The sequence below is a fragment of the Protomyctophum parallelum genome (genome assembly GCF_964188405.1).
Source record: "Protomyctophum parallelum genome assembly, chromosome: 19".
Lineage (NCBI taxonomy): Eukaryota > Metazoa > Chordata > Actinopteri > Myctophiformes > Myctophidae > Protomyctophum > Protomyctophum parallelum.
This window is the reverse complement of record NC_139717.1, coordinates 36,316,794-36,330,328: the sequence shown is the minus strand read 5'-3', so window position 1 is coordinate 36,330,328 and position 13,535 is coordinate 36,316,794. Positions and strand designations below refer to the sequence as shown.

Here is a 13,535-nt window from a genome sequence, read left to right as displayed (position 1 = left end):
CTGTCTGTCCGTCCGTCCGAGAAAACATGTATGTTTACATTGCTAAAGCAAGTGTCCCTCTCTGCTGGTATAAACCCTCATGTCTCTCTGCTGGTATAAACCCTCATGTCTCTCTGCTGGTATAAACCATCATGTCTCTCTGCTGGTATAAACCCTCATGTCTGTGTGGAGAGGATAGATCACACCTCTCAACCTCTCTCACCTCAGACTCTTATCTACCATCCCACAGTCAATAAGTCATTCCCTTTCAATCAAATCTACACAGTACAGTATTTCTAACATGTCTGTCTGTCTGTCTGTCTGTCTGTCTGTCTGTCTGTCTGTCTCCTTTCTCCAGTCTGCGTACAGAGGATCTCCGGTTAGTATCACTATCTTGTTACTATCTTATTTGACATATTATTCATAACTGCCATGCGTGTCTGTGACCTGTTTTTTACATTTAGATTAGATGTACAGACAGACCCAGAGGATTATGCACCACATATTGTACATTATTATGTGAAAACGTATTGCGTACAAGATTGAATTAGCAGATTGAGAGAAATGGTGTGCGTTAATATACTGTATATGAGATTATTATGAATTGTATGTGGACGCACTGTATCCGAATGGCATTGATCGTTATCTGGAGTTATTTGGTTTCAGATATGAAATGCTCCAATGCTGGTATATTGTGTTTTGATGCAGATCAAGCTAGTCAACATCAATTCTACAGATATCGTGGACGGACGACCGTCGATTGTACTTGGGTTGATGTGGACCATCATACTCTATTTTCAGGTAAAGCCCCTTTGGTTAGACTGGTTTTAGGGTTTAGGTTTAGAGTTTTTATCCTAGAAATGATATCCAAAAAGTCTTTGTTATTCCCCAAGGCTGAAATTGGAAAACCTGAATGTCAGATGAGTGATATTTTCATGACACATTATTTGTAAACGTGTGTGCATTCATAATTAATTAACTATTAATAGAATATAACTTATTTTGTAAAGCACTGCAAATACTGTCCACTCTAAAAATGACAAACACTCTTTAAGTAGCCTATAATGCACACACAGTAAATGTTTATGTAAAAAGGCTTTAAGGGAGATGCATTGTTGCGTGAGGTCCTTCCACCTTAATGTCCAAAGGCTTCAATGAGTCCTGAACAGACTACTACTGCTGTGACTGTCTGACCTTTTATGGATCTCTCCTGTCCAACAGATTGAGGAGCTGACCAGTAGCTTAACTACTGGTCCGTCCAGCAGCACTTCCTCACTGGACAGTTCTGCCAGCAGCACCGAAACCTCAAGCCCACCCGTCAATAGGAAGCTCCTACCACCTGCACAGGGAGGGGCCAGGAAAGCTCTGCTCAGATGGGTCCAGCAAACAGCTACTAAGTATGTCTTCGCTCATTATTTAAGTTTGGCAGTGCACAGCAAACATCTTGCTAAATGAAACAAAAGAACATATTCGAACAGAAGCAGTTTAAATTATTACATTCAATGTAAATTAACTACTGAAAATAATCGCTCGAAAATAATGCTCTTATGTCCTCTTTCTCATTCCTATGACGTTCTCTCTCTCTGTCCCCTCTGTCACTCCAGGCGTTTAGGTATTGACGTGAGAGACTTTGGTGCCAGTTGGCGAACAGGTGTAGCATTCTTTGCCGTTATCCTTGCCCTCCGACCTAACATTGTAGACATGGAGTGTGTACGGCGGAGAGCTAACCGAGAGAATCTACACGAGGCCTTCTCATTGGCTGAGACTGAGTTGGGCATTCCGCAACTTCTTGACCCAGAAGGTAATCAACATTTACACAAGTACAGACCCGTTTTCAGCTAATTCAAATCCTCCATCTTCGTTCCCGAAATGCTATTGGCTAGAAGGGCAGCAAGGGCAATAATAAAAAATACAATGTCACAGAAATCGTAAAAGAAAAATGCACACTGAACACTTTTGTGTAATCATTTATATGTAATAAATGTGAATCACATGAAATCATATTCAACAGCTTACCTTATATTCATATAGAAATTGCTTTTCAAAAGTACAGAAATACAGCGGTTAATATCTAGCAGAGCATCAAATTCGCTCGTGAATCAAACTGCCAAATGCCATCTGTGCCCCTTCACGCTTGCCCTTCAGAACGAGCCCTGACGAATCAAGCTTGACATCAGGATAATGAATGATCATTATGCCATGCGAGTTAGCACCACTGAACCTCCATGCCAAACTTGAGCTGAAGAGCCCAAGTTCGATCATAGATAACCGCCTGGCGGCTGGCCCTTTCTGTCTGAACAGATGTCAATCATACAGCCCTGTTAGTTTCATGTCAATGGACAAAGGAATGCAAATAGCCTTATAGCACGAGTTTAGATTTTAGCTCTTTCCTTGTCTGCTGACTACATGTTCACATGAGCTCTGTTGTTGACGTCCGAATTGTTGTTTTAACCACTTAAGCCCTATAATACTACATCATACTTTGTAATACGATGAATTGAAAAAAAGAAATAGACAACCTACTGTACATGCATTGTATCTTTTTTAAACGGTTTGAACGTGCCCATGCAAATGGCCTGTCTAAACACTGTTTGGCCCCAGTTGGTGGACGGGTGTAGGCAGCATTCATATCCTTGCACTCCGACCTACATTTAAACATTTGCAAGTGTTATTGTGCCTAATGTCATTTCTGTGGTTGCCTCCTCAGATGTAGATGTAGACAAGCCTGATGAGAAATCCATCATGACCTACGTAGCGCAGTTCCTGAAGTGTTATCCTGACCGCCATCACAGCGACTCAGAGGGTCAGACAGAGGAAGAGGTAACCTGGCGTGGATGTCACACTCTCTCCTTCTACAGAGCAAAAATCCTGATTTAAAGCTGTGTTCATTCATTTAAACCTATAACCTTTCTGTGTGAATAACACATTATTTTAACCACTTGAACACTATAGCATCATGGTTCTGGGGCGCGAAAATAGCCAATCTACAAGCTCGGCTTGTAGATCGAGCATTTACGCTGAATGTGTTTCGAGATTTTTTTATGTAATGCTCAAAAGGGAAATGTTGTGCCATCCTAAATGAGGTAATGACCAGGTTCAAATCTCAGGTACAACAAGAACGTTATGGATTGCATCTTTGACAACCCTTACTGGTCAATTTTTACACCTTCCAATTCAAATGAACACTCAGGATTTTTCATTGTAGATATGCCATTTTTTTTCTTTCCTCCTTTTACTCACAGTAGCATCCCTTCATCGTTCACCTAGTGTGCATGACCTGTCTTCGTCTCCACATTAGTCTCAAATCACATTTTGATCTTCAGTGTGTCCAACTTTACCCATAACACCTCTACCCTTCCCGCTACACTTTAATATAAACACATTTTGTTTATATTAAAGTGTAGCGTCCAGTCCTGGGTCGAATACTACAGTATATGCAAATTAATATAATATATATATACACACACACACACACACACACACACAGTATATTCCGGGGGTGCACATGCAGGGGTTTGCCACAATAATTACATTCATTATCCCTAGAACTCTGTGACTGATTTTAAATGACATGACTTTTATAAACATATAAAATAACAAATAATAAGGAATGAGTTCCAGTGTCTAAATGTTGGCCCAGGTTTGGTCGTATGTTTCCTGTTCTTGATTGCTTCCTTTTTGCACATCTTTGCTCTTGCTGTATATAGCCTAATTTATACTTTGCTGTACGACGGTGGCGTGTGCCACAAATAACCCATATAAGAGCTTGTAGATTCGCTATTTTTTCGGCACGACACCATCGTACGACCGAGTGTATATTACAGGCATATTTCCTTGTCTGTCTCTCTCTGTGATGACTGTTCTCCTGTGGCTGTTGTCGCTGCCTCTGTCTTACAGTTTGGTCTTGCTCCTCGAGATATTGAGGAAATGTTGGAGGTAGGTTGTAAAGTAAATTAAAGTCCCTTGGGCAAGCTTTCCATCAAACTTTGCACCTGAATATCATTAAAGCCCCATTATACTGTACTTCATTGTGTTTTCGCGCGCCAGAAATGTCAGATCTACAGGCTCACAACGTGTCCCTCCCAGTCCCAGCACAACGCATGGTGGGCTTGTAGATTGGCTGTTTTCGATGTGCGAGACGGCACGCAGCGAAAATCGGGCTGTATGTTAATTCTCCCTTGCACACCTGCACCCTTGCCATATAAATTACACCAGGGTTTATTTGCTATGGCTACATTATTGAATTACAGTATTGGTACTTTACATTGTGGGGGCAGGGTTAACGTTTATTTTCATGAAGAATAGGAACCCATTTGTTATTGCTGTCACTTTATCTCACCTGAGGTGACGTTACTGCCTTGGGGTTTCAATAGTGATGATAACAAGAGAGTCCTGTATAATACGATGTGATATATTACCATTTATTACCATTACCACCAAGAACTGTGGCTCCCATTTCCCCATTAGCATGACAATGAGGGCCCCCTGGCGTAGCAGTGCACATTGGTGCAACGTGTTTGATGGAAGGCTTGTGAACAGAGGTGGGTTGTTTGTTAAGGTTGCAGTGTCAGGAGCTCTGACACACTGTGAAGCCACGCTAATTGTTCTCGCTTTGTCAGGCTATGATGTTCCGTTGCTGTTTATAGTTGTTGTAGTTGTGGTGTTGGTGTCAGACAGCTTGCTCCTGACATTCGTCTTACTAACCCACTGAGATGTATGTTTAAATAATGCTTTTGTCTCACTCTCACCCTTGCACATGTTAATTAGAGCCTGTATTTTGTTTTGTTTTGTTTGTCTTTTGTTGTTGAAACATGACCAAAAGAAATAAATTATAATATTAAGGAAAATGGAAGCATAGATATAATACTGTTCAGGCCGGGAAGTGTGGTTTGGTTTGCTTCCCATTGGAAATGGGAAACTCCATCTTCGCGGCTGAAACCCAAACAAAGAATAGAATTTGAGGCTGCATGGTCTGCCTAAAGGGGCCAAAGAGAATCAATACAAAAAGAAAAGAAAGGAAAGCTGGAACTGAATAGCTCTAGAATTTAATAGCCTATCTAATCAGCTTTTGAGCTGGATGGGATTATTGTCATGGCTATTTAAAAATCCAATGAGAATGTAGCAGGGGGTCTTTAACATGGTACTCTGTTAAAAATGAGTGCTTTTAGCAGCAGTCGGTTTGAGATTATGTTTCGGTGGGGGGTTATGGTGGATTAATAGTACACATGTTTAACAATACACACTGTGCCCTCTCTTTATACCTCTAAACCCCCTCCATCCTTTCATCTGCCGGCCCTCAAACATCTCTCTCCGCCTGTCCTGTATACTTTTGAGTTTTCTAATGACTTTGCCTCTCCATCCCCTTGTTTGTCTGCTTCTCCTGTCCTTTGTCTTTCTGTTGCTCCTGTTTCGTGTATTCCATCCCTTTGTCTTCATTGTGTTGTCCACTCTCCTCCACTCCTCCTCAACCTCCCCCTCCCCCCCCCCCCCCCCCCGGCCTCCCAGAGAGAGCAGCGCAAGAGCCTCAGGGAGCTGAAGATATGGCTTGACCAGCTGGAGAGAGACGCAGCACAAGCCCAGGAGATTGAGGGCAATCTCAGTCAGCAATACCAGGTTTGTGTGTGCACGTGCATACGTGCGTGTGCATGTGCATTGCCGTGGTGTTGTGTGCTTGTGTATTTACAGTATATGCGTGGGTGTATTTTGTGTCTGTGTTTCCGTGTGCCCGAGAGAAGGAACTCCAAGAGCAGTTCAAAGTCAATGCACATCCGTTCTAACATGGCACTGAAAATCTCATGCATGCACAATTATGCGTGCAGCCAGTGCACATGTACACACGCACACCCACGCACGCACGCACAGTCGCACATGCACATATACACACATCGGACACATGAGAGCACCACGAAGATGCAACATGTGCGTCTGGGCAGACAACAATCAGTCTGATCAGTGGCATTACGCTGCCATATTTCCACCAATCAGGTTTATTCCAGCAAGCCTCGGGATATGTTCCATGTTTGGCAGCATGATGAGGGATATCATATCCCACATTTCCTTTGTACATTGTTCTGTGAAGTCAGGGACTGTAAAGCCACAGCAAGGGAGATGATTTAAGAACAATTAGCAACAGTTTCTGACAGTGAATGTCTAATTAGTCTGCAATACGATGCGGTAGAGCTGACTAGTGGAGAGCTTTTCATTGAACTGACACTTAGTATGATTTGTGCAGGCTGTTTCTTGAATGTTTTATGGCTTTTTGCATGGCATAGCGAGCTGTGCATCATTATAGATTTTCCCACTTCTGCCTTTTTTTTTCTTCATTGGTGTATTTTTCTCTGTCTTTAGCTCTTCAAGAGTCTGCGTGTGCAGCTGGAAATGAAGAGGAAGCAGGTGGAAGCAGCAGTGCAGTCCACACAGAGGGACGGAATGCTGACTGTAGATCAGGCGCTGGTCAAACAGGCCTGGGAAAGAGTCTCCAATAGGGTGAGAGTAATGCTGGTGTTATACTTTGTTGTGCGCCGGTGTCGGTGTTGCACAACGTAAATATATACTAATAGCAGAGCTGCAAGCGCACAACATCTCACAACATGTAGAGGGGCTATTTTCTGCACGCAGCACCAGCGAGTGACTAAATCAGGCTTTACAGTAGGCCTATAAGCACAGTCACCTGTTAGCCTCATGGCCAAGTTGCCAAATAAACCGCAGCTACTCGTAAATTATGACTGAGAGAGGTTGTTTTCTATTCCAAAATACACGGTCAGAAAAAAAACTGACTTGGTTAATTTATGTGGACAAAGAAAAGTCCTGACCTGCACATAGTATGCAGGATATTAGTTAATGCAATTTAAGTCAAGGCAAGTTAAGTCATGTGACAGACTCACAGTAGGTCAATTAGAGCAGCTGCTTTTTATATCCCTCTTGTAGTAAGTTGTCTTTTCCATAGAAATGTACATACAGTAGATAGACAAAACAATAGATAATAGAAATTGAGACACAGTACATTTCACATTCTGTATCGCTTATTAGGCCTGAGGCCGATTCAAAAAACGCCTCTAAATCCTGACCTAAGGTTTCTGAAAAACTTCAAATATTTATATAGCAGAATCAAAATGTTTACATTTTTGAATACTGTACAGAACCCAAATATGGGTTCCCGATCTGAGTGGGTAAAACACCAAAATGGGTTCCCGCCCAGAATGGGTTAATAACATTAATATATATTATATTTTTTGTCATAGATCTCCTCCCACCATTTTCACTTTGAGATCTATCCTGTTGTTCTCCTCTCTAGGGCTGCAACTATCGATTATTTTCTTAGCGATAACCTTTTTCGATCGAATGATCGAATAATCAAAAGTATATTTTTAAACTATTAAAAAAAAAAAAACAGTGCATGACATGACCAAAATATTGATTGATTATTAATGATTTTTATTTATTTATAATAAATTAATTAGATTGGGTCAATTAACTGTTTTCCCTGTATTCTCAGCTCCTGGACTGGCACCTGCTGTTGGACAGGTCCTTGCCTTCTCCTCTGGGCATGGTGGGGCTGTGGCTGCACCAGGCAGAGGGGGCACTGCGTCAAGAGATCACACTCCAACAGGCACCCCAAGAGACGGCTAACACTGTCCACAGGACCCTGGAGCAGCACAAGGTTAGCATGGAAGATTTATAGCTTACTGTATGCTTAACTTATACTTGGTTGCACACCTGCGTTGCGCGCCAAAAATAGCAGATCTACAAGCTCACAGACCTTGTAGATTGGCCATTTTCGGCATGCAACATTGGCATGCAACAAAGTATTTACAGATTCATTAGAATAAAAGTGGATGCACACATCATCATAAAAAAATATTGACCTTTGAATCGAGATGGAAACCTGACTTGGGTTGACACATTGTCCTACATGTTATAGGCAATGTGGAATAAATTACCTATTTGGGGCCCTGTGTGTGGAGTTTCACAAATAAATCCCAAATGCACAAAATGTTTGTGTTCAGTTTGCACAATCTGTGTGAATGTGAATGTGTGTTACCCATATACAGTATACTATACATGTTGTGCAGGATGTGTTGAAAAGCCTGGAGAGTCATAAGCAGGTCTTTCAGAGGATCCATCGGGACAGAAGCATTGATGGGATACCCGTTCCCCCTGACCAGCTCCAGGACATGGCAGAGAGGTACAGTACAGTAGTAATCACAATCCAACGTCCAGTCTGGACCAACACATTAGAGGCACACATCGTCATCAAAGATGCAATCAACATTAATGAGAAAACTGGTCTGTTTTTTGACTTTTTGAATTTTTATTTTAATGGAATACTTCACCCTCAAAAAGACGTTTTTCTACCAATAACTCACCATGTGAAGCCTTGAATTGAAGGACAATGTCAAAAGTTTTAGAAAGTACGTCATGAATAGAAGAAAATACTATATATTTATATATATAGTATATATTTAAAATCACACAAAACCAAACCCACACATCTCTCACAGTACAATCCAAGTGTCTTGAGTATGTGTACTGTATGTATGGTGTTGTGTATGTTTAAGAACCTGGAACTAATCTGGGAATTGCAACATTATGCAAAAACATACTGTGTTCATTGCAACGTTATGCAAAAACATACTGTGTCCATTTCAGGTTTAAATGATCACAGGACTTTGCAGTGTTGCAAATTTACATTTGCAATCCATAGGAAGAAAAATAATAACTCAGCCTATAGGTTTAATGTCCCATGTGGACTCTCTTTTAGGATGAACTATGTCTCCACCTCTTCCAATGTCCACCTGGCCAAGATGGAATTCCTGGAGAACCAGCACAACATTCAGGCTTTTCTCATCCAGGCAGAGTCTAAACTCAAGTCTTGGATCATCAAATATGGCCACCGGGAGTCCGTTGAAGTGATGCTCCAAGACTATGTTGTAAGTTCAGCCATGATCGTAACTCTGTATATTAACTCTGTATAAATCGGATGTTGAACTACGAGGCTACTTTATCCTGAAAATGCCTCACATTGTCTTGGTTACCAACCTGGTGCAGGTTACCAACCATGCAGGTAGGCCTTATAGGAAATCAGGAAAAAGATTTAAAAAATCCTAGATTTAGATTTTGTTGTTTCCACCAGGCCGAAGGCATGGGGAGAGAGTAACACAGTTTTTGACAGTACACCTACAGATTTTGTCCAATAAACATCACGCAAATTGGTACACATTATCTCTATAGCCATTAAACAAAACGGGTCTCTCTGATTTTTCATACAATACAAATTAATCTTGATAGGCTAAAGTTGGTGTCCAAAGTTTGCAAGAGTGCTCCGTTTTGAACAAAATACCTCAAATCATGAACACAGCATGCAATTTCTGTGAAATGTAGCAGTAATAATTTGCACACACATTCCCACTAGGCAGAGGACTTAAAAATATTCAAATCAGCCTCATGGTGGCGCTATCAGAAGTGCAGCCTCACTCCCAATCTTCCGCCGTAGTCTGAAAACCCACCTCTTCAGACTCCATCATGGCCCGTAGCACTTACCCTAGCCCCTTAGATAGAAACTTTACGTAAACTTAGATAGCATTTTATACAGAGTTATACAGACTTGCATTTTAGTCATAGCACTTTATAGTATAGTATATGTATAGTGTAGTATGTATAGTTTATGTGTAGTTTCATTATACAGATATTCCACTGTTACGCCCTTAGCTTGTTTCATGATAACTACTTTTTATGTATGTGATGTATTGCCATGCTTTTTCTTATTTTTTTTGCTTATTGTAAATCGCTCTGGATTAAGAACATCTGCTAAATGCCTAAATTGTAAAATTGCTATAACAGGCTGATTCATGTTTTTACCTATAACTGCACCGATCCACACTGTAATTTGGTATATTGTGATATAAAATTAATCTACGTGCTATATGAAGCTACATGGCATAGATATTTATCATCCATATTACCCAGCCATTATCAACATATAGGCTGTTTTACACTGAAACAAAATCATACCATGTAGTCCATCAATTGAGCTCTGGAAGAATTACAGAGATCTTTGATAAGTAAAATGTCTGGGGACGCCGTGTCTAGGATTACCTTTAGGTTTTGACATCAAGGGATCTTTCATTAACATCTTATTAAATTCCACCCATGTCTCCTGTCTCCTCTATAGACATTTGTGGAAAAGCAACATTTCTTTGAGAATTATGAGTCGTTGTTCCAGTCTCTGAAGCATTCTGCTGAGCTCTATGTCAGCGCTGATGGCTCAGGTGAGAGCAGAAATGGCAAGCCTTCTAATTGATTTGTAATATGTGTTTGCAATATTCATAAGTTGCCCTTTCTGGAAAAGGCATCTATGTTGTTAATGTTTTATGCGCTATATGTCACTATTTGAACCATTGAATTCCTTAATTCGATCCCTATTGATTAAATGTGTCTATTCTTGGTGGTTTTGAGGATGCTGTTATCTGCTATTGAATGGTTCCCTGGGGCAAAATGTGTCCTATCTGACATACCATGAGTGCTGAGTATCTCACGGTATACAATATCTCACCTTCAATCACATCCCCTCTCAACAACTCAATAACCAATCAGGCTCTCTCCTCCATCTCCCCCCTTTCAGTTTTACCGGTCGGTGAAAGTGAGGTCTTCAGGCTACTGCTAAATGAGGTTCCTCCACTCCCAGCTCTCAGTGGGGAATACTACTCCATTAGTTAGCTAGCGGCTGCTCCACTTCTACTGTCTCTGGGCACTGACAGAGCTAGCTTGTTGGTTTCATTAAGTTCCAGGGTTCCACCGCTTCAGGGTATGCAGAGGAGGGAAGCGAGGTGTGGCGAGATCGGAGGCTTGATTGGTCGACCCCAAAAAATTAAGTCCCCATAAGCCCAGCTGGTAGTCTGTGCCGTGGGCTTTGATTGGCCAGATTGTGGCCCATCTTTTGGGATCTTTCTAAAAGGCTTTTCTGCTATCGAGAATTGATGTCGGGCAGGACGCGGGGGGTTCAATATGTAATTTTCTGCCATTCTGTAGCAATTACACTGGCTTGATGTGCATGTAAAATAGGTTATTTTGCGGGGGGGGGGGGGGGGGGATGCATTTCCTAGTTCCAATGTGGCTGGAGTTTTGCACTTGTGGTACAAAGTATGTGAGTATTCTGGACCACTATGATGGATCACATAAGCAAAAACACCACATCCCTCATGTAGTGACAATATTTTCGAGGTCAGACACAATGTGTGTGTGTGTGTGTGTGTGTGTGTGCGTGTGCGTGTGCGTGTGTGTGTGTGTGTGTGCGCACGTGTGCGTGTGCGTGTGCGTGTGTGTGTGTGTGTGTGTGTGTGTGCGAGAACAGCCTCGAACTAAGGCTGACCATCCATTTTCTTTAACCTAATTTGTGTATTTCTTTCCCTCCTCCAGTGGATGAAGGGGAGACTGGCGTGCGCAGGTTCATGCGGGAAGTGGTGACCCAGTGGAGGAGTCTGTCTGTGGAGGTGCGCAGTGTGAGGAGCATGCTGGACGAGGTGCTGTCCAACTGGGAGAGGTACACCTCCACTGTGGCCTCCTTACAGGCCTGGCTGGAGGATGCGGAGGCAGCCCTGGGCCAGCCTGAGAACACCAAGCGGGTATGAAGTCTTATGCCTACTGTATATACATAATGCTCTATCTATCGCATGACGCCGTTGCTAGCCAGAAAGAACAGAGCTTCAAGCTACAGTAACATCGCTAGTAAGTTCTGTGCATGACGGAATGTTAATTGAGCTTACAGCAGCATGAGCTTCAAATATATATCTCTGACACATCAATGAGAAATGCATTTTGGCCTTGGGTTAGTTTTTCACATCCTCAAAAATTCCCCTCCAGACATTTACAAATTTGATGGTCTGAAATATGACGCAGTGGTACCAATCAATGCATGCCATATTTTAAAGGATTTTGTATCTGGTGAGAGGAGTGAAATCCACTACGAGTATCAGATGATCCCCTTGGCCTTCCACATGCCTTCACATCACCATGGTTACTTCAATCCTTTTAAAATAATTATTATCCCCACTAACCAAGCCCTGAGGATTATGCAGTCAATTACCCCAAATGTCTCTTAAAATGTTACTGTACATTTCTATCTATCTATCTATCTGTCTGTCTGTCTGTCTGTCTGTCTGTCTGTCTGTCTGTCTGTCTGTCTGTCTGTCTGTCTGTCTGTCTGTCTGTCTGTCTGTCTGTCTGTCTGTCTGTCTGTCTGTCTGTCTGTCTGTCTGTCTGTCTGTCTGTCTGTCTGTCTGTCTGTCTGTCTGTCTGTTAATAATTTACATATGTAAATTATTACATATGTATTACAATAAACAAGAAATGATCACATAGTGATAGTTGTCAGGTGAAAGAAGCGCTGTCTCCGTTGTGTCCCCCCCCCCCCATACTAGTATGATTATTGCGTGTATGTTTGTGTGTCACAACCTCGCGCCTCGCGGCCATTGTTTGCGTGCGCTGTCTCCGTTGTGTTCTACCCCCATATTAGTATGATTATTATTTTAGTAACATGTATGTTTGTCACAACCTCGCGCCTCAATGGGTGTTGTATGCGTTCGTTTACGACGTTCTGTTCTGTGCGTGCTTCATTGACTGTGTTTTGTTGTTGCTTTGCATTGGCTGCGCTGTTTCAGCCGCGTTTGGTTTGAAGTTATATCGAGTACTAGTTATATCGATACGCTTCCTTCCACGTCACCCCGTGAGTGTGAGCATGCTTCTCTGCTGCGTTGCTCTGCACTGTCTGTCTGCAGCCTGTGTGGCTGCCAGGGATATTTGCCAGAGGGCAGCTTTGCCGTTGCTTGGTGTCCAATTGGCCAGAGGAGCCAATCAGATCAGTATAACTAGGTTGCGTATAGCTACGCTCATTCTGTAGCTCCGAGATGAGGTCACACCCTGGGCCCCTCCCACCGCGGTTCAGAAATGGCGCATGTTTCCACAAGGAACGCTTCTTACCCTTTTCTGCACAATGAATCCAAAAAGTGAAGGGCTAAAAAGCTTTTACACTAATTCAAACTTAGCAACGTCCAAGAAAATCCAACTTTAAACGGTTACATGAGCGTTACAGCGGTTGTTTAGTCAGCCGCTTCCATGTTTATCAAGGAAGTCGTGTGTGTGCGCGTGCATGTCGAGTGAACTGAAGTCAGTTCAGTCAGTCCTTGAAAAACATGCTAAACAACGCTCGTGTAACCGTTTAAAGTTGGATTTTCTTGGCCGTTGCTAAGTTTGAATTAGTGTAAAAGCTTTTTAGCCCTTCACTTTCTGGATTCATTGTGCAGAAAAGGGTAAGAAGAAGCGTTCCTTGTGGAAACATGCGCCGTTTCTGAACAGCGGTGGGAGGGGCCCAGGGTGTGACCTCATCTCGGAGCTACAGAATGAGCGTAGTGCTGAGGGAACATACTGGGGCTAGGTTGCGTATCGCTTACATTTCATGAACGGTCATAAGTCAGGTTTCGAGGGCAATATATATTTGTATACTAAAGTGTGTGGTGTCCATTATTATAAGCACTGAGGTTCTGACTGTTTCCATCCTCTCT

At 42.3% G+C, this 13,535-nt stretch overlaps 1 protein-coding gene across 1 annotated transcript in view; it reads left to right on the top strand.

Moving 5' to 3' along the window:
* The window catches only part of syne1a (spectrin repeat containing, nuclear envelope 1a), a gene marked incomplete at its 5' end in the record, with an annotated part of 181,085 nt that overhangs the window by 13,285 nt on the left and 154,265 nt on the right, over positions 1–13,535 (top strand). The window contains 12 exons of the mRNA XM_083790017.1: positions 338–358; positions 688–780; positions 1,201–1,376; positions 1,584–1,780; positions 2,687–2,799; positions 5,485–5,592; positions 6,328–6,465; positions 7,475–7,639; positions 8,052–8,164; positions 8,741–8,909; positions 10,151–10,247; positions 11,395–11,600. Of these exons, the coding sequence (XP_083646143.1) occupies positions 338–358; positions 688–780; positions 1,201–1,376; positions 1,584–1,780; positions 2,687–2,799; positions 5,485–5,592; positions 6,328–6,465; positions 7,475–7,639; positions 8,052–8,164; positions 8,741–8,909; positions 10,151–10,247; positions 11,395–11,600 (1,596 nt within the window). The remainder of the gene's footprint in view (positions 1–337; positions 359–687; positions 781–1,200; positions 1,377–1,583; positions 1,781–2,686; positions 2,800–5,484; positions 5,593–6,327; positions 6,466–7,474; positions 7,640–8,051; positions 8,165–8,740; positions 8,910–10,150; positions 10,248–11,394; positions 11,601–13,535) is intronic.